The 18892-nt window shown below is 51.2% G+C and overlaps 7 protein-coding genes across 7 annotated transcripts; 4 read left to right on the plus strand and 3 right to left on the minus strand.

The window, feature by feature from the left end:
- Positions 1–1101: 1101 nt before the first annotated feature.
- Positions 1102–2252, plus strand: SEC14 (SEC14 family lipid-binding protein; the record flags this gene model as incomplete). The annotated part of the gene is made up of 3 exons (XM_041701968.1): positions 1102–1343; positions 1423–1546; positions 1617–2252. The coding sequence occupies 3 exons, from the start codon at positions 1102–1104 to the stop codon at positions 2250–2252; spliced, it is 1002 nt and encodes a 333-aa protein (XP_041554800.1).
- A 662-nt stretch (positions 2253–2914) lies between these two features.
- APUU_30832A (uncharacterized protein) lies at positions 2915–3881 on the minus strand (the record flags this gene model as incomplete). Its single annotated transcript, XM_041701969.1, has 2 exons — positions 2915–3595; positions 3705–3881. 2 exons carry the CDS (start codon positions 3879–3881, stop codon positions 2915–2917), a joined length of 858 nt encoding a protein of 285 aa, XP_041554801.1.
- Positions 3882–4357: 476 nt separating this feature from the next.
- Positions 4358–5976, plus strand: APUU_30833S (uncharacterized protein; the record flags this gene model as incomplete). The annotated part of the gene is made up of 2 exons (XM_041701970.1): positions 4358–5503; positions 5563–5976. 2 exons carry the CDS (start codon positions 4358–4360, stop codon positions 5974–5976), a joined length of 1560 nt encoding a protein of 519 aa, XP_041554802.1.
- Positions 5977–6441: 465 nt separating this feature from the next.
- On the plus strand, positions 6442–8940 carry APUU_30834S (uncharacterized protein; the record flags this gene model as incomplete). Its single annotated transcript, XM_041701971.1, has 1 exon — positions 6442–8940. One exon carries the CDS (start codon positions 6442–6444, stop codon positions 8938–8940), a length of 2499 nt encoding a protein of 832 aa, XP_041554803.1.
- A 249-nt stretch (positions 8941–9189) lies between these two features.
- Positions 9190–9914, minus strand: MAK3 (peptide alpha-N-acetyltransferase MAK3; the record flags this gene model as incomplete). The annotated part of the gene is made up of 2 exons (XM_041701972.1): positions 9190–9450; positions 9528–9914. 2 exons carry the CDS (start codon positions 9912–9914, stop codon positions 9190–9192), a joined length of 648 nt encoding a protein of 215 aa, XP_041554804.1.
- Positions 9915–10264: 350 nt separating this feature from the next.
- On the plus strand, positions 10265–12277 carry APUU_30836S (phospholipid:diacylglycerol acyltransferase; the record flags this gene model as incomplete). The annotated part of the gene is made up of 3 exons (XM_041701973.1): positions 10265–10588; positions 10651–12058; positions 12135–12277. 3 exons carry the CDS (start codon positions 10265–10267, stop codon positions 12275–12277), a joined length of 1875 nt encoding a protein of 624 aa, XP_041554805.1.
- A 1508-nt stretch (positions 12278–13785) lies between these two features.
- On the minus strand, positions 13786–15169 carry IPC1 (phosphatase PAP2 family protein; the record flags this gene model as incomplete). Its single annotated transcript, XM_041701975.1, has 2 exons — positions 13786–14683; positions 14748–15169. The coding sequence occupies 2 exons, from the start codon at positions 15167–15169 to the stop codon at positions 13786–13788; spliced, it is 1320 nt and encodes a 439-aa protein (XP_041554806.1).
- Between the last annotated feature and the right edge of the window lie 3723 nt (positions 15170–18892).

Genomic DNA, 18892 nt, shown 5'->3' on the forward strand with positions numbered 1-18892 from the left:
AGTACATACGATTCCATCTACGCGAAGCGACCTTACGCGAGTGGATCAATTATATACCCTGGGAGCATTCTGTGATTTGTTTATTTTTCATTGACCCTTTGACGTTTTATTTCGGCGGAGGCAATTTTGTCGACGCAACAACTAATCACTTTATCGTGAGAGGGCTTCTGTTCTCGCTGGCCGGGAAAGAGCAGCTTCACGCTCAGCAGACTGTTGCTACTCCATTTTCAATGATGCTTTGAATCCGCTATACCCCGTTCGACGATATTGCATGCGTTTCTACTACTTGATGACTGTGTGCGCTCTCTATGTTTAGTTCCCATCTCCTCTTACTCCTGGTTATTTCATTTGTATCGTCGGATTTCTGTCCAGCTGGTTTATATGTATTTATATGTATTGGACTTAGCGTCTTTGCTGCCAAGTTGGCTATAATGAGGAAGAAATTAGTTAGTGGCGATCCGCTTCATCGGCAGTGTTATTTATACCTATTAACTATAAATGAACATAGGCAATATGATGATGGACCGGAGTTCTTCCCCGTAAGCCAAATAATAGCGAACGGCAGTTTCGGAGGGTCGACGGCACCGTGGCTGAAGAGCAGTGGTTGAGGATGACGTGTGGCGTGGCGGCGTCGCTATCCTCTTAAAGACAGAATTGATGCTGCATTCCTTTCGCAAATTACATTTAAACTCCCTGCAAAAGTGGAAACGTTAGGGATAATACTGTCTCCAGTGACCGCGTGGACTCTTAATATAGTGGTTGACCGCCTTGGACCCCTCCTGAAGTTGACTAGTCCGACTGTTCTGCTGTTTCCGTCCCCGTCTGGTCTTGACCGTTGTTCTTCTCCCTCTTCGTTCTCGTTTTCTCTCTGCTCTGCCCTCCCAGCGCTTCTCTGACTTTCTGACCCAATATTTTGAGTGTCGAAGCACCCACACTTCCTCCTGTGTCTGATTTTCTACTATTCAACCGTTGAACGATCTCCCCCATTTTAATTGTCCCTCTCCACTCTCCCAATCAACCTTCCGACCACGGGGATCTACTATCGGCTCCCAAACTCCGTTATCCTTCACTCCTCAACAACCACCACCGTTAGCTATCACGATGGCAACTACCGCTGACCAAAAGACGGTCCCTGCGTCCAAGTACGACGACTATGACTTCCCCACCACTGCCCCCGAGGCGAAACCTGGCCACCCTGGCCATACCACGCCGGAGCAGGATGCCAAGGTAGAGCAGCTCCGCAGCGAACTCGAGAAGGAGGGCTACACGGAAAGGCTGGATACCTTGACTCTTCTGCGCTTCTTGCGGGCTCGGAAGTTCGATGTTGCCGCCTCCAAGGCCATGTACGTTCCCACCATTCCTGGGTGTATGAATTTGCCCCCGGATTTTCCGACTAATATTTCTTTTTCTCCCGCACTGTAGGTTTGTCGCAACTGAGAAGTGGAGGAAGGAATTCGGAACAGACGATCTCGCTCGCACCTTCGAATACGCTGAAAAGCCGGAGGTTTCTAAGTACTATGTCCAGTTCTACCACAAGACGGACAAGGTATGTTTGCAATTGTCTTATATCGCTCCAGACGTCAGAAATGGACTCAGCTAATTGTACGGATTATTAGGATGGACGACCTGTCTATATCGAGAAACTCGGCGGTATTGATCTCAATGCTTTACAGAAGGTTACCACCGACGAGCGCATGCTGAAAAACCTTGTGACTGAATATGAGAAGCTTGCGGACCCTCGGTTGCCCGCTTGCTCGCGAAAGGCCGGAAAACTGCTGGAAACATGCTGCAGTATCATGGATCTGAAGGGTGCTGGTCTCATGACCGCCCCATCTGTGTACAACTATCTCAGCCGCGCATCTGGTATCTCTCAAAACTACTACCCCGAGCGACTGGGGAAGTTGTACCTGATCAATGCTCCATGGGGTTTCAGCACTGTGTTCAGCGTTGTTAAGGGCTTCCTCGACCCTGTCACTGTTGAAAAGATCCATGTTCTCGGCTCCGGTTACCAAACAGAGTTGTTGAAGCAGGTTCCCAAGGAGAGCCTCCCTAAGCAATACGGTGGCACTTGTGAGTGTGAGGGAGGATGCGAGAACAGCGACATGGGCCCATGGCGTGAGGCAGAATGGGCCAAGGAGCCTAAATGGGCTCTCCCCAAAACCCAGGAGGACCAGAACGCTATCAAGAATGAGGACACTGGTGTCGAAAAGAACGCCGAAGTGCCAGAGGCCGCTCCTCAACCTACTGCATAGAGTCCAAAAAGAACAAGAACGTTGCCTCCTTTATGGTTTCTGCTCTTTCCTCCCTCCTACTATCTATCTCTTTTACTGTTCTCTTCCCTGGTATATTGGACCGATATGGTAAAAGCTCAGACTATCTTCCTCTCGATTTCCCTCCATCTCCTCTACCCTCTACTATTGATATAGATTTACAGTACTGCCTTCAACAGAGTGCACCTTCCCTGCTATACTATTACCTACTATTGCCGAACTCAGTCCGCACATATGTATCTGAGTCCTGCCCACAATTTCTCTTCTGACATTGTCGTTCACCGGCCTGCTTTGACTTGTTTTCTTCTTTCGTTCGTTCCAGCTGCCTACTTGAAAATAGATATCGAATGCGGTGAATAGCGGTGTGAAACTTATAGATTGGAGCTGAAGGTGTTGAGGGGTTGTTGAACTGAATTGATCTTAAATAATTGAAAGACAAATTGTTTACTACGTAGTCTGTTCATGGATATAAGTAGTTCGTAGGAATGACATAAACCTGCGTTATCCGCAGACAAAAAACTGTTCATCATTAAAGTGGTATCACCCTTGAAAAAAACGCCATTCCATAACCCAAACGCGAGAATATCTGACCAAAGAGGACTCAAAAAAAAAGAGAAGGCATGATATACCAAGAGCGCTCAAAATCAGATCTTCTCTACAAAATCAACCGCCCGGCCAGCTCGCTCGGCTTTACCCACTGTGGACGCCAGCGCACTGCCGTCCATTCCGTGGGGATCGGACCCTTCGTCGTCGCCCGGTACAGCATCACCCTGAAGCCGAAGCAATGTCCGCAATGCATCTTCGTAGACCTCTGCAATCTCCCCATTCCGCCACCGCTCTGCCTCCTTCTCTGTTCCGAGCGGGATATCCAGATCCCACAGCTCTGATTCTTTCTTCGCCTGCTTCCGCCGTTCTCTCTTCTCTTTTGGCTTTGTTGCTGCCTCTTCGGATTGTGATTCCGGTTGCTCTGCGTTCGCAGTCGCATCCGCATCGCCCATCTCAACATCCTCCTCCCCCTCCCCTTCCTCCCCGACGTTATCTTCGTCCTTATCTTCCTCCTCAATAACCCTCCCAAGCTCCTCAACATAGTCCCTCGCCGCCTTCCCCGGCGCATCCCTTCTCAGCTGCGCCACCGTCGTCGTCAACGACTCCAACTGCGCATACAGCGACGACACCCGCGCCGCTAACTTCCCATCAAACGCCTCATACTCAACCGTCTCTGCAGGCGCCGTAAACGCAGCCGGGAAGGGGAACTCGGGTGACTCTGAGTCGAGCCCATTGATTGATACGCTGGAGGATGCGGTGGTGAAGGTGCGGGTTATGAACTGCATTGATTGCATTTACTGATTAGCACACGGGCTTCGTTCATAATAAGCAAACAAGTGGGATTTTGGGTGACATAAAGTAAGGAAGGGAGGGAGGGGGTGTAAATACATCATCAACAAGCTCGCCCACGCGCTCGCGCATGGGATCCGGCCCATTGTTTGGGGCCGCGGAGGGGGGTAAATGCAGATCGAGTTTTTGGCGCGAGAGGGCGATGGTGTTGCCATGGAGGTAGGTGAAGTCTGCGGCGGATTGGAGCTCGATTTTGCGGTAGTGTGAGGAGTCCATCGTTATTCTAACTGTTGTTATGGACTCAATGAAGAGAGGCGGGTGTAATTTGGCGGGATTGATAGGCTGCTTTGGATAAGAGTTTAGAGTGTCCGGCAACTTACCTTAGTTTACTGAGTGAGGACGCGTCGGGAGGGGAGTGTATGCCTTGGTGCCTTAACAGTTTTGGAGCCTGAATGCCTGACTTATTGCCTGAGGCCGGAATTGGAGCAAGGCCCGAAAAGGGGAACTTTGGCTCCTCAGGCAACAAACCAGCTGCAGATCTGCTCCACAACGACGTCATTCTCGATCGACTGCTTGATCGGATTCTTCTTGTTTTAGGGGAGGATTTTCGTTTGCGTTTCCTTGAAACAACACAACCATTTCCTTTCTCTTTGACATTTGCAGCGGGAATCTGGCACTGTGAACGAAGGACTATGATATCCCTTACTTTCATCTAACCAGAGCGAAAGAGTCGGGGCTGCGAGCGCTGAGCAATGGAAACCACGAACATCCAGCTCATTGACAAGACGGCTCCTGCCGAGATCGCTACAGACGACCTAGCCAGAGGCTTCTCCAGGACAACCACCAGCACCAGCACCGGGTCTCGACTGTGGAGCCGACCGTCGATTCGCGCGGAGCGGGCAAAACGGAAATATGCGAAATGGCAACCTGATCGGTTAGGCGTTGCTGCTTCGAATGAGGGCGAGGCTGATCAGCCGTCGTCGTCGGACGAAGGAGGCTTGTTGCGGGCAGGTACAATGACAAACACTCTCACCAACACGGATACAATTCAGGAGGGTGTCAGTAGTGACCACACGAACGGTTACCAGTCTGACTCGCAGGCCCTCTTCGAGCAGAATAACACGGCGGAGCAAGTCCAGCAGCAGGATTTCGGCGCTGGCACTGGCAATACGAGCGGAAGTGAAAGCGGAAATGGAACCACACATCAATCAAAGAACCACCCCACGATCTGTGGCTTGAAACCAGGAAGCGAGTTGGATATCTTGTACGAAAATCAACGTGGCTGGTTCTTCTTCGGTATCCCGCTTTATTCTAATCAGTCCCTCCTTAATATGGACCCACCGTCTTGGGTAAACGCGAGCGGGAAACGCAGTTTCGTCAATATCACAAACGCCCAGGTCCCCGATCCGAGCTGGGAATGGGCATGGAAAACCTGGTACGTGGATATGTCGGGTGACGTTGATGACCAAGGGTGGCAGTATGCATTCTCGTTCTCCCTGTCATCATCATGGCATGGGACACATCCGTTCTGGCACTCGTTTGTGCGGCGGAGACGATGGGTGCGGTTACGAGTTAAAAAGGTTTCTCCTGCTGAAAGGCAAAGACGGAGTCGGACGGGCCTGGAAATGGGCCATACGCTTAATGAAGATTACTTTACGATACATACGGGGGTGAGAAGGAAACAGGCTTCTATCTCAGAGAGGGCTTCCCGGACGACATCGGTGAATTTAGGGAGGTCTGCTACGGATAACGAAGGAGATGAAGGTGTGGATGAGATTAGGAATATCCCCGCTTTGATGTATGCGATCAAGGCTGCGATTGTGGATCGGGAAAAGTTTGATGCCGTGAGAAAGTTCGTCGATGAAGGAGGGGAGGAACTATACTACTTGGACGGGAGGGTAAACATACCCCTCCACCATACGTGTTATCACCGTTCATGATGCTGACGTTCTATTAGATCCCCGAAATCATGAGCCGGCTCGTCTATCAAACCTCCCGATGGCAGCTCCTCGCATATTTAAACGACACCATACAAAATATATCCAAGCAACAGCAGGACCAAGAGTCTAATGAACAAACTATGTTTGAGGCCGAAGGTCTCCGCCGCAAGCATGAATATCTCTCTCGTGCCGCCGACACAGCAGAGCGGCATCTCGCCGGCCCCGAAGTATTCCACGAACCTAACGCGGACGAGGACACACAGCGGCCCTCAACAACAACAGAAATGCTCGATCTTACGCCAGGGAATAGAAGGGATAGCCTCTTATCTCGAGTCTCTGGCAGGTATTCGTTCCAGCCGATGGATAATGGAGGCGAGATTAGGGGCATCCCACCAGAGGCGGAGATTGGACATGAGTTCCATATTTATTGAGTTACGATTGAACATATTTTGGACTTGGGTTGGATTTGCTATTCTGCAACGTTCTTTTAAGATTTCTTATTGTCATTGTCATCGATACCCTTTTCTCTTTGTATATAAGTTGAGAACTTGAGGGCTTGCGACGGAGTACCTATTGAGTTCTAGTTCGGGCTACTATTGTGGCAATCTTCAGATATTGCATATATGCCCGGTAATAAATAAGGTATAGCATTTATACACTGGCTATTCTTATAAATTCCATGACTTCCATGGTTGGCACATTTTATGGTTGAAAAGTGACAACCTTCCTCTTTTGATGTCCGAATACCGCCAAGTTGTCTCACCGCCCGGGCAGATTGAGCTCCCCGAAAAGCTTCATCCGTCACCCGGAGAGAAAAGTTGCGTTTGTCCTGCCACGTTTAAAACTTCCACTCACCTTCTCTATATGCTGTAAATATCCATTCGCCGGTCCACCATATGTTTGCGCGCGGCCGCTCGTGTCTGAAAAGATGCGGTCTCTTGACAATTCTCGCGGACCATGCTGCGAGCGCCGGACCTCATCCCGATGAAGCCCTTCTCTTCCTCTACCCTCGCTGGTTCACGACGTCGGTTCGACAGCAGCGGAGATCAATAAAGTCGGCTTCTAATCGCAGATATATCTCGCATGATAACAACGGGTTGCTCCTTTTTCGTTCAACTTCACACCGCACGCCGACTCGGAGACAATCTCTCGTCGGCGCCTCTACGAGGAAAAGATGGTTATCTCGCGGCGCTAAGGCCAAGCCTATCAAACCCGATTTAGACGAGGCGATTGAGAATCCCCAAAAAGGGGAAACACCTGTACCGATTACGCGAACCAAGGCGGCGAAGAAGGGCGGCATTGGGAAATATGGAATATTCGATGCAATTGCAAATATGGAAAATGAGAGCCAACCGGGAATTGATTCGGCGTTTCTCGAACACAATTTCGATATACTTTCGAAACCTGGGGCGCCTCAGTGGCCACCAGCATCTTCGGATACTCCGTCTCGACAGGCGGTGCGGAAAAAGCGAGGCCTTCTTCGACATTTACCACCCCCGCAAAGCCGCAAAATACTGCGTCGGCAGTTCTACCTCGGTGATGTGTCATCAAAGGAGCGGCTTGCAATATATAAGCAGATAAGGCGGTTTCTTGAAAGCGCAGAGGAACAGGCCGAAAAGGCAGAGTTCCTCAAGCCGAGATTCTTTACACAACAGGATTTGCATAGAAGGGAGGTTCTCGTCCCTGATGAGACCATTGCCATTTTTGCTGGCGTGTCAGAGAAGTTTTCGCAGTCGGAGAATATTTGGTTTGAACCGCTGCGACATGGCTGCAGGGTGCATGTTTTGCCTTCTGATGAGAGCGAAGGTCACAATCGAAAGGTTATTCTCTCGGGCTCGGCTCGAGCCACGGAGCTGGTTGCGGACCGCCTCCTAAAAACGCGAGAATTACAGGAGCACGGAGATCCCTTGATCGATATTAAAAAACCTCTGGTTCCTGCTTTCCCTTCCCGTCTGGCCTTTGAGAGAAGTGGTACCCTTGCGCCATTGATCCGGACCGTTTGGAGCTACAAGACCAACCCGCGGCCTCGGGTGATTTTTGACCTCCTTAGCGCTAAATCGGAAAGCATATCAACAGTCAAGGGGTTCGTGGAGCATGTGGAGGGGCTTGTAATATCGCTACCCTCAACTCAGAGCCATGAATCGCCTCATCCGCGACGGGTAGCTACGGCCTTGCGGGAGCTGTTTTGCAACGAAGGCCGACAGCAGCTGATATCCACAACGGCGTTAAACACAGCCATCTCGTTTCTGCTCCAGCATGGTTTCATGAACGACGTCCAGAAATTGATCGACCGCAGCGGCCACGTCGCAACCATTGAGACTTTCAACACACTTTTGAGGTCTGCTGCAAAAAGACAGAACCTTGGTTTCTTTAACCTCGTGTTGCGGGTTATGGGTCGCTTGCGTGTTCGACCTGATGTTCATACTTGGCTCGCATACCTTGAATGTCTGATCTCGCCTGCAGCGAAAACCAACCTGGTCAAAGTTATGGAGAAGAAGGGTTATCTTAAGGATCCAGATGCCCTGAGGAGTGTGCTGCGGCTGATGATCGGTGAATTGCTCATCAAACACTTCAAAGACGGCGGAAGCGTGGACGAGTTCTTCAATAAGATTGTTGAGACCGCCGGATTGAACTGGTTTCCAGCATCTCTCATTAGGAAGATGGTCGTTGTCACAGCCCAACTAGGGGATGCATCTGCCATGACGCGGATACTAGATATCTGCAAAGAAAACAGCCTGCCCCTGTCAAGCGAGATAATTAACGATGTCATACGGTTCTTTCCCAACGACACTTTCACTGCACTGCATTATATCATCATGTGCCTCCAGGGTCCAACCGCAGAGCTCAACCAAGAGGCATACGCACGTCTTTTCGTCAACGCCCGCCGAAACAAGCACTACAACATCTGTCGCGTCCTTTGGAGGTACGCCTGCATGAATGAGGCGGTATCACGTACTATGAGGGATGACGTGGCCTTCCTCCTATTCCACAACGTTGCGCGTGAAGGTCTCGCAGAACAAGATAAGCTCTGGTGGACATGTGCCGGAAAAGTCATTGTTGGAGTCGACCTACATCTCCCCGACTTCCCATTTAAGAAGGACCTCCTCCGAACCATCCCCCCGGAATTCCACACTAATCCCGTCGCGTCCTTCCTGACTCCTCTCAGACTGGAGGGAGAGGAACGCAGCAAGCAGCGCCATGCAGCTAAAGCAATTGTCAAGCACGATGTCGAGATCGGCCCTTGGTATCGTCCGACCTACTCGCTGGCGCATATGCTGGAGGTCGCTGCTGAGCTGGACAAGCACTGGGTTGGTGTTCCGCGTCCTGCGAAATGGCTCATGCAGAATGCCATTCAAGTTCCAGTGGAGTTTGTTGGGCATAACCTCAAGGTCTAGTTCTTGTGTCTACTTTACCGAGCGGGCTCGGCTTTTTGAATCTCGACATGTATAATCACCCCTGTGGCGCCACAATCTCATTGTATAATACACCAACCCCTCTATACCACGGCCACAGCCACTGTACTTATATACCAAATAGACATATAATCTAAACAAGTAGAACCATGAGACATGAAATTCACCCTTCTATCCCAAACTAATGCAGTCATTATCATAAACATAAAAATGGCATCTCAGTATGTACCATCATCTCCCATTCTCGTTCAGCAACGGCGCCGCCGGCGGCACAGGAGGAGGAGGGAGATGAGCATGAGCATAGTCCAGCGGAGGGGCATACGGATCAAACGCCGTCCTCATCGATCCAACGCCCTCCTTCAGATACAGCACCAGCCGGTACGCGGAGTTCCCGTTTAGGTAGTATCGATGCAGCCGCTTACTCCGCAGGAACCCAAGCCGCTCGTATAGTTTTATCGCCGCAGTATTTGTGATTTCGGTTTCGAGGGCGATCTACCAGGGACAAGCAGTTATGGTTAGCGTTCATTCATCCAGGAAACAGGAACGGGTGAATAATTAAGGTAACGCACCTCGTCTGCACCCCCTTTCTCCATGGCGTCAATTGCCATCCGAACTAATTTTGTCGCAATCCCTTGCCCGCGATACTCCTCGCTCACGGCCAGCATAGCAATATACCCGCGCAGCGGCCCGTGTCTGTGCGGCTCGAGCTTTGAAACGACAACGCCGACCATTTGCTCGTTGCCGGCAGCGTCGGTGTCCATTGCGAGGAAGCAGAGGTCGCCCCATTGGTAGAGAAAGTAGCGGTAGACATAGATGCTGTAGGGTTCGGAGAGGTCCTTGGAGATAAGCTGGCGCATGGCCGCAACGTAGGTGTTTTCGTGAGTGGAGTTGTAGCGGATGTAGTGGAGCGCGGAGGACGAGCTTGCGGGGGGATTAGGGGCAGTTGAGGATGCCATTGCGGGTGTGTCAAGGAGAGAGGAGAAGAATGAGGGGGTGGAGGGAGACGACAGGGACAGGAAGGGAGCTGGTGTTGGTGATGGTGCTGTTATTGGTGCGGAGATGGAGGACGGAAAGCCCCAGGGTTGAAAAAAGAGCGCGCATGTGATTCTGAGCTTATCGGAGGGACTCAATTTAGTCGACCCTGTCCCTCACACGACTTTCCTCCTCTCTTTCTCATCGTCTATTGCTTGTCTATACTTCCAATTGCATCTCTCCTGCTGTATTCTTTTCTTTTCCTTCCTCGCACTACCTCCGCCTCCAATAGCCACAGCCGATCCACTGGCGATCGCTGCGCGTCTCGCTCCCCATGCAACGCCGTCGTCACATTAAAAGCGACCACAACGATGATGTCCAAAATACAACTCGCGTGGACTCGTCCTCTGAAACGACACCGCAACCGAAATCAATAAACCCAAAGAACGAGAGGAAAGAGTCGTTCATCACGAAACCCAAAAGCAAGCGCCGCAATGGCCTCATCTTCATGCTCGGCGGAGTCTTCGGAATATTGTGCGCGGTGTTCTTCGCCCAGCAGCAGGACGTCATCAGTTTGGATTCCCTGATGGATTTGAATATAGACTCGTTGATGGATGTTATTCCGCAGAGTATAATGCGGGATGCGCGGGAGTTCTCGGTATGTAGTTGGTATAGGAAATAAACACTGGAGAAATGGCACTGATGCTAGTTTGACTGCAGCAACATGAGCGCGAAACAGTCAGCTATGATGCATTCTCCGTCGGCTTGAATCTCCGGTCGCAAGGAGTCGAAGCGAAGTATCCCATAATTATGATCCCGGGGGTTATCTCGACGGGGCTGGAAAGCTGGGGTACTAGTCCTACATCACTGATGTACTTCCGTCGGAGACTCTGGGGTAGTTGGAGTATGATGCGAGCGCTGGTGATGGACAAAGCAGAGTGGAAAAACCATATCATGCTGGATAAGGAGACTGGACTTGATCCGCCTGGGATTAAGCTGCGCGCGGCCCAAGGGTTCGATGCTACGGACTTCTTCATCACAGGGTATTGGATCTGGAACAAGATCTTGGAAAATCTTGCAAGCATCGGATACGACCCGACAAATGCGTTTACAGCAGCTTACGACTGGCGGCTGTCCTACTTGAATCTGGAAATTCGAGACCAATACTTTAGCCGGTTGAAGTCGTATATCGAGACGGCCGTCCAAGTGCGTGGTGAGAGGGTAACGTTGACTTCGCATAGTATGGGCTCACAGGTGACTCTCTTCTTCTTCAAATGGGTCGAGAGCCCGAAGCATGGGAACGGAGGTTCGGACTGGGTGAATCGCCATGTTTCCAACTGGATCAACATCAGCGGCTGCATGCTCGGGGCCGCCAAAGGCCTCACAGCCGTCCTATCCGGCGAAACGCGAGACACGGCACTCCTCAACGCCTTTGCCGTCTACGGACTCGAAAAGTTCCTCTCTCGCGAAGAACGTGCCGAAATCTTCAAAGCGATGCCCGGCATCTCCAGCATGCTCCCCAAGGGCGGCGAAGCCGTCTGGGGCAATTCCACCTGGGCACCCGACGACCAGCCAGACCAACAAATGACCTATGGCAACCTCCTCAACTTCCGCGAAAGCAACTCCAGCCTCACGCAGAAGAACCTCACCGTACCAGAAAGCCTCGCCTACCTCTTCGACCAAAGCGAGGACTGGTACCGCGACCAAGTCCTCGGCAGCTACTCGCACGGGGTCGCCCACACAACCGCCGAAGTCGAGGCCAACGAGAATGACCCGCGCACATGGCTCAACCCGCTCGAGGCTCGTCTCCCCCGCGCACCAGACATGAAAATCTACTGCTTCTACGGCATCGGCAAACCCACCGAGCGCTCCTACTTCTACCAGGAGGAACGCGACCCCCTCGTCAACCTAAACGTTAGCATCGACACAACCGTCACAACCACAGGCGGCACAGACCACGGCGTCGTCCTCGGCGAAGGAGACGGCACGGTCAACCTCCTTAGCACGGGCTACATGTGCGCCAAGGGCTGGAATATCAAACGGTACAACCCATCTGGCATTCCTGTCAAGGTATACGAGATGCCCCACGAGCCGGACCGGTTCTCGCCTCGTGGTGGCCCGAATACAGGTACTTCCTCTCCCTCCCCCCAAAAACACAAGTCCACCCCACTGTTGAAACTAGTTGGCTAATGAACTGTGAATAGGCGACCACGTCGACATCCTCGGCCGCGCATCGCTAAACGACCTCATCCTGCGTGTTGCGGGTGGGCGCGGCGACGAAATCGAGGAGAATTTCGTGTCGAATATTAAGAAGTATGCGGAACGGGTTAAGATTTATGAAGAGTGAACAGAAAAACGAAAAATGAAAAACGAAACGAGATTTGGTATAATTATATAGCTTATGGATGTACGGCAATTTTTTGGAAACTGTTAGGTTATTTTATGATGATGATATTATCTATATAGATCTGTCAATCAATCAATCAGTCCATCAGTCGATTAATCAGGGAGCATGCTATAGTTAATTTACTAAAGACACCTGCTGGGAAGGTAGAAAGATATATACGAGGTCAAGGTTGCCGAAGTGTTAGAGAATATCTTCTATTAGAAGCAAGAAATAAAATATGAACAGAGTTGATAATAGTATACAAGTTGCCTTCATAAATCATTAACACTACCGGATTATAACTAATAATAATGCTGCTATGGATAAAACCCTCGTATCTCACTATCCAAGGGGGAGGAGTTGGAGTAGAATTAGGAGCACCGAGGGAAAAGATTCCAAGAGGTGAGATGTGAGGTGGATAGGAATGTGAGCGTCAACCCATAGCAAACAAATCAAGTCACCGTCCATGCGGCTTCAGGAGACAACGCATAACCAATCCAGTCCAGATGTTACAATAACTGGCATCCTTCAGTGAATTCCCAGCGCGTCCGATCCGAAACCGAGCAATATACCGGCGTTTCTCCTCCCAACTTCGCACCCCGTCCGGTCAATGCCAAAAAGCAAAGCAGTAAAGCCAAAGCCATGTGTATAGCCCCCGGGTATTCCGTGGATGAGTTCCACGATGAGCGATTGGATAAACCATGCGAGCAAGAAGAAAGTCCATCCTTCCCCTCTTTCTATATGCCAATGCAAAGTTCGTGATGCACTGTAAAACAAAATAATAATAACCATCTATGCACAGCGAGTGAAGTGCCAGAAGAAGAAGATAAAGGGCGCCTCATTCCATGATTTTTTTTTCCCATACAAAATGCTTCCAGTCCTAAGCGCCAAGAGGGTGTGAGCGATCGACCCGAATGGTGAAAAATAAAGTATATATAATAGTCGAATCGAAGAATAAAGATGGGTTCGACTAGGTCAAAGGTAATAGCGAACGACAGAAGTGAGAATCGAAGAGGTGTGTCCAAAGTAGGTGGTGGACAGCTGACAAGCGAATGTTTCCAACGGGGGCATCGGAATGTCTTTGAAAGGGCTTTAAACACAAAAAGCAATGTCTAGTCCCATTACGTCCATTAATATTATGACCGGGCAATCGACGGTGGCGATGAGCGATAATCCATGCCACCTTCGTGCCCAAACGGATTCGCAATGTCAATTCATGTACAGTAGCAAGTGCGGCGAAGAGAGAATCGGTATCCCAGGCGAGTCCAAACCGAGGACATTAAGATTTGGATTGTTTAAAGCCGGGGTGCCGAAAAAAAAGGGTATTAAAAATGTTAGTGTCGAAATCTGCTCGATGCAAAAAAAAAAGCCAGAATGTCGTCAAATATTCGAACGCCGTCTCGTAAATAGATGCAGTTAAGAGTAATGTGGGGTCGCTATATGCAGATCGAGGTTGATTCGCGGGATCCTCAGGGGCTGAAGCCATGTCGGCCCGACTCGATGTCGGGTTGAGGAGAAGTCAATGCTTCAGTCTCCCATGAGTAGTGGTCGTCAACAGGGCTGAGAGAGCCTGAGGAGATGGAGGACGAAGAACCAACGGTCCATTCATCGCTGTCGAGATTGAACTCTCCATCATAGCTAGCCAAACCGTAGCCATACTCTACGGCGGATTCGCCGAATTCCACATAATCGTAGTCCCAACGGAACGTCTTGTCAAGCTGAACACGAGGAAGGAATCGAGTCTTGGCGAAGTAGAACGAAATGGCAGCTAGCAGACCACCCGCAACCAGATCGACCGCATAGTGGTGAGAGAGATACATGGTTGCCCACCACATCCACAGGGTGTAGGTGACGAAGACAGGCTTCATGCGGGGGAAAACATGGCTCATAAACAGCGCGGCCAGAGTTGAGTCAGCAGCATGCAACGATGGGAACGCGCCGAAGACGACGGGAGATTGATGGAAGCCGGAGGTATACAGGTCAATCCCGAATAGTTTGTCAATGCGGGCAAGACCAGCCGGGTCACCGTGAATCGAGTAATCTGCGGGGGCTAGGCCGTATCGGTTCTCGTACCACGGAGCAGAGCACGGGAAGAACAGTTGAATGGTAACCGCGGCCATGCTGATATAGCCAAAAGTGCGCGCGAAGAGGGGAACGGTGCCGGGAGGTCCGAAGACAAACATGATTATTGAACAGACGAACGGAGCACCGTAATGGCAGATACCGTACGGCAGCCATGCCAACACATCGAGCACAACGCTTTGGTGAGCGGATAGAATATTACTGATGTTGGCGCCATAAAGAATATTCTCCAGAGCGGGCAAAACACGGACCCAAATCGCAGGACGCCAGTCGCTTGGAATGAACCTATAGCATCGCATGAGCAACGGATCGAAACACAGATATTGGAAATTCAGGGGAAATGACTTACTGGCAGGCGTAGAAGAATAAAAGCCATCCGGCAATCGGCAGAAAGGGGAGGAAGAACTGGCGGGTCATAGGGAGTAGAAGCGAAAATAGGAGCATAGTAAATATTCCCGTTTTGCCTAAAGGTCCAGGTGATTCGATGACGGTCAAAGAAAAGATGCCAACGATCAAGAGCAGCAGATACTGGAAATCGTAGACAGTCCATCGATGGCTTTGCAGCGATCGTAATGTATCCCCAGGCGACAACGACGTTTGTAAAGAGGCTATCGATGAGGTCGGAGACACTCTACTGCGCAACTTGGACCTCAACTTCCGCCGCATGCGATGCGGAAAGAGGAGCTGAATGGACCGCCATGGGACCTGGATTTGAAGCTTTCCAAACTGGTTTTGCGTACGGTCCTTCCACGTGGGAAGGGTGGGATTCATATTTGCGGCGAGCCTCTACAGGCGAGACTCGATTATTTCCTCCACGCGTAGTATTCCGGGCGTTTCTTGACCGTTCCGGAAGTCGAGGGGGAAGGCGAGCAATAAGTCGGAGGCAGCGGCAGTAGAAAAGGGGTCTCGAATTTAACGATGCGGCAAGGCAACAAGTCGATTCCCTGGCACCTTACCGGGCGGAGAAATAGAGATCGGATCCAGAAGGACAAAGCGAAGCGCAAGCTCCGGTCTCCAGCGGCCAAACGAGGATGTCTTTGGGCCGTCACGTTGCAGGAGGTTTCACTGACGCAAGGCGGAGAGCAAGGGCGAGCAGTCGAGAGAGAAACCTGGAACGCGGAGGTCGCGAGGGGCGCAGATGGCCACGGAGCCGGAGAGAAGGCGTAGAGGAAGAGAGCGGGGGATGAGGAAGAAGAGAAGCACCGATGAAGGAGAGAAGAAGAAAAGGACGGCGAGAAGAAGAGAAGATGAGATGAGGATTTTGGTGGAGGAGCACAAGCGCCAGGCAAGAGAAACTCAGTCCACGGCCGGCCTGCGACGGGCCAAACTTTCCGTACTGGTATTTACCGCTGCTGTTTCGTACAGATCGCACACCCGCTATGCCTCGTGAGGTAATCAAAGAGTCAGAGCTAGCCTGCAACGGGCCTAGCGCCCCTAGCAAGCAGGCCTCGGCGCTTGGGAGCTTCCGGCGTTCCGGTGCCTGAGAGGCCGAGTGGAACAGCTGTGGAGGAAGTAAAATCTTCATCAACCAAACTATCGATCATGGCATTAACTTCGCCATTAGTGTTACTAATGTCAAGGTTCGCTTCGGGTTCTCTCTTGTACTCTGTATTGGTTGCTACAATATCCTGCATCTTGCTATCTCCGGCGACGAAGTGTTGTCCTGGCTCGTGCTCAGTTGCAGTAAGCGCTCTGATGGACCGGAACTACCGGATGTGATGACAATGCAGAGGGAATCAAATCAAAAAGGAGATTCATATGCATTGGTAGCCAACTGGAAGCTGCGGATCTCCAGAACCAATTTCGCTCGGCCCACCCTGGCCCAGCATCCAGCCAATCAAGATACTCCTTTCTGCCAAGAAGAGTGGTCCCTGAAGACTCTCCTCATTTCCCATGGCAGCTCAACAGGAGTCGAGGTCGCGACTCGCTACAGCTGTCGCCTGTCACTTCTTTGACCTCGAGAGAGCTGCCCAGCCATCTCGTTTTTGACCTGCACTTCGTTCAGGGGTTGTTGCCTTGTTGGACAGGTCGGTATCAGTAATCTACTAATCTTACTGGAACCCACGGGAGCGCCGTTGGGAAGGATCGTCTGACATCAACACCATCCCATGCTCGCAGCTCAACGAGGATCCGAGCTCGGGCGGGTGAAAAACTCCGAGCGCCTGGATTTTCCTGACCTTGCCTGTCTAGTTTGTCAACATAAAAATTTCACATGGATAGCCCAGTCAGGAAGTCGCAGTGCCGAAGCTCCGCTGCAGTCATCGATTGGGCACACGAGCCAGCACCCAAAAGAGAAGTTGTGGCTGCAATACGCGGTACGATACGGTCAGAGTTACGGTACGATACGCAGAGATCACGGCCCCGGCAGAGTCTCTCGGACCGTGGGCGAAGTTGATCATTGATGCATCCGAGCAGGTTAATGCACTTTGCACGCCACCTCATTCGCCTACGGCCGGCATTGACTGGATGCTCTGGCAATCTGGGTTTTGCATAAGCTGAGCAGCTGACCCTGCACGCGAGGGAGAACTCTCGCTTTCGTGTCAGTTGCCGCCTTTGACAGCCCAATTTACGGGCGTTTCAGGATTGATTAAAGGAAGAATCTGGGATCAAAGACTAAAGAGCTTGCCAGCTTCGCCTCGCTGCTCCTCGCATCCGAAATTACCGTCTCACTTCTAGGCTGACTGTACTTTTTTTTTTCTTTCCGCCGTAAAGAGGACCCGTAATACCGCCCCATCAGCCATTCACGGCTGTCGTATTCGTTCAGCTGCATCTCCGAACATCGTTGGCCCGTGGGCGATGCAGTGAGATCGGGCATGAAATCATCAAATCACCGATGGGTGTCACCAAATTAGGACAAAGCAGTCTCCAAGCGTTTAGGCCTCTCTGTTCTTTCAGAGCGCCAGCGTATATCAAGGTGCACAGCCCCGCCAAGGGCTGAGCGGTAATCTGAGAGGCTTGGACATACCAAGTCATCACCTTCACTGCCTCTTCAATCGAGATTCGACAACTCAACGCCAGGGTCAACTAGGCACCGTCCATCCAGCAAACAGGATCAGTACTCAAATGGCGCAATTGTTACATGCTACGGAGTACATGCCAGACGGGAGTGATTTCATCCCATACATCATAAGTTCAGAACGGACAAACGACATCACGATTCAGTGTGGAGCTCAGCCCTGTTCTGCGTCGGCATCTCTTGGTCGCAAACTTGCCAGCATCATGATCCGCCCGTAGGCCCTGTCCGACAACCGAATGAGAATCTGGCTGCTGCTGCCTCGAAAGAGATGGCTGCATACGATTCGCCCGACTCAAACCCTCGCTGCGATCCTCGAAGCGATCCTCAAATAGCAGGGCGCTGAGGGGCCAGAATATGACAATGAGATCATCTCACATATCGCCCGGCATTGTCGGTTGGGGGTCTCCACCAATTTCTAAGGAATGTTCCTCAAACAAGTGACCTCCGGGAGACCAGGACCTTTCCGATCTATGGTTCATATCCAGTGAATGTGGAAATGATACCCGACCGGGGATACCTCGGTCAACCCTCGAAAGAGCAGCGGTGTTCCAGAAGACTGGAATTACCAATGCTGACCAGTGTCCTGCTTACCCCAGGGATTGTGATTCCAGACTAGAACAAACGACAGACAACGTCCAGATCGCAACCCATCCTACAAGCAATAACTACACCTAGTACACCCCCTCACATTCTTCCATCCACCAAACCCCCAAAACTCCCTAACAGGTTCCATGCATACTCCATACTTCGTACTCCGCCCATCCTCGCCCATGATGCCATCAGCATCCACATTCTTGGTGAGATTATCAACATTCCTCACCAAACCCAACCCAAGCCTGACACCTGCACGCCACAGCCCTCCATGATCCATCCCTCCATCCCCACATTATGAACGTGTCTCAGTCTCTCAGCCTCTTAGGCGCCCAGTCCCCCTTGAAAGTTGAAACGAGCAAGTATGCACGGACGGAGTAGCAAGAACTCACCTCAATACAGCAGTACGACTAATACTCGTAGTATCGCAAATCTCAGCCGCACCAAAATAACAACAATAAACCCCCGAGTCCGCTTATCAACGGAGTAGACTCAAAGTACGTCAGATAGGGCTAGTAAACGAGGCGCTGCTGCGCGACCAACCCCATGCGGTGGCTTGGGCCCGTGGCAGTGCAGGACTGGATAGGCAGTTTTTCTTCCATTCCATCCATGGATGCCTGGCCTGCCCGCATTCCACACAGGCCCCTTGCGTTTAGCGAACCCAGGCCAGTAGCCAGTAGCCAGGAGCCACCACAAGTACACTACCAAGTCTACGAATAGGTGGTTAACGGTTACCCGGTCCGGACGGTTATCTTTCCCAATCGGTTGATATTTGGCGCCCTGAAAGTCGACCCCTAGTCGTACTCGTATAAGCTGAAAACACCTCAGCCACGACAAATTACGTACTTGAGCGGAGCGGAGTCGAAACTGCTAAGTATGGACGATGG

Source organism: Aspergillus puulaauensis, chromosome 3, assembly GCF_016861865.1.
Source record: "Aspergillus puulaauensis MK2 DNA, chromosome 3, nearly complete sequence".
NCBI lineage: Eukaryota > Fungi > Ascomycota > Eurotiomycetes > Eurotiales > Aspergillaceae > Aspergillus > Aspergillus puulaauensis.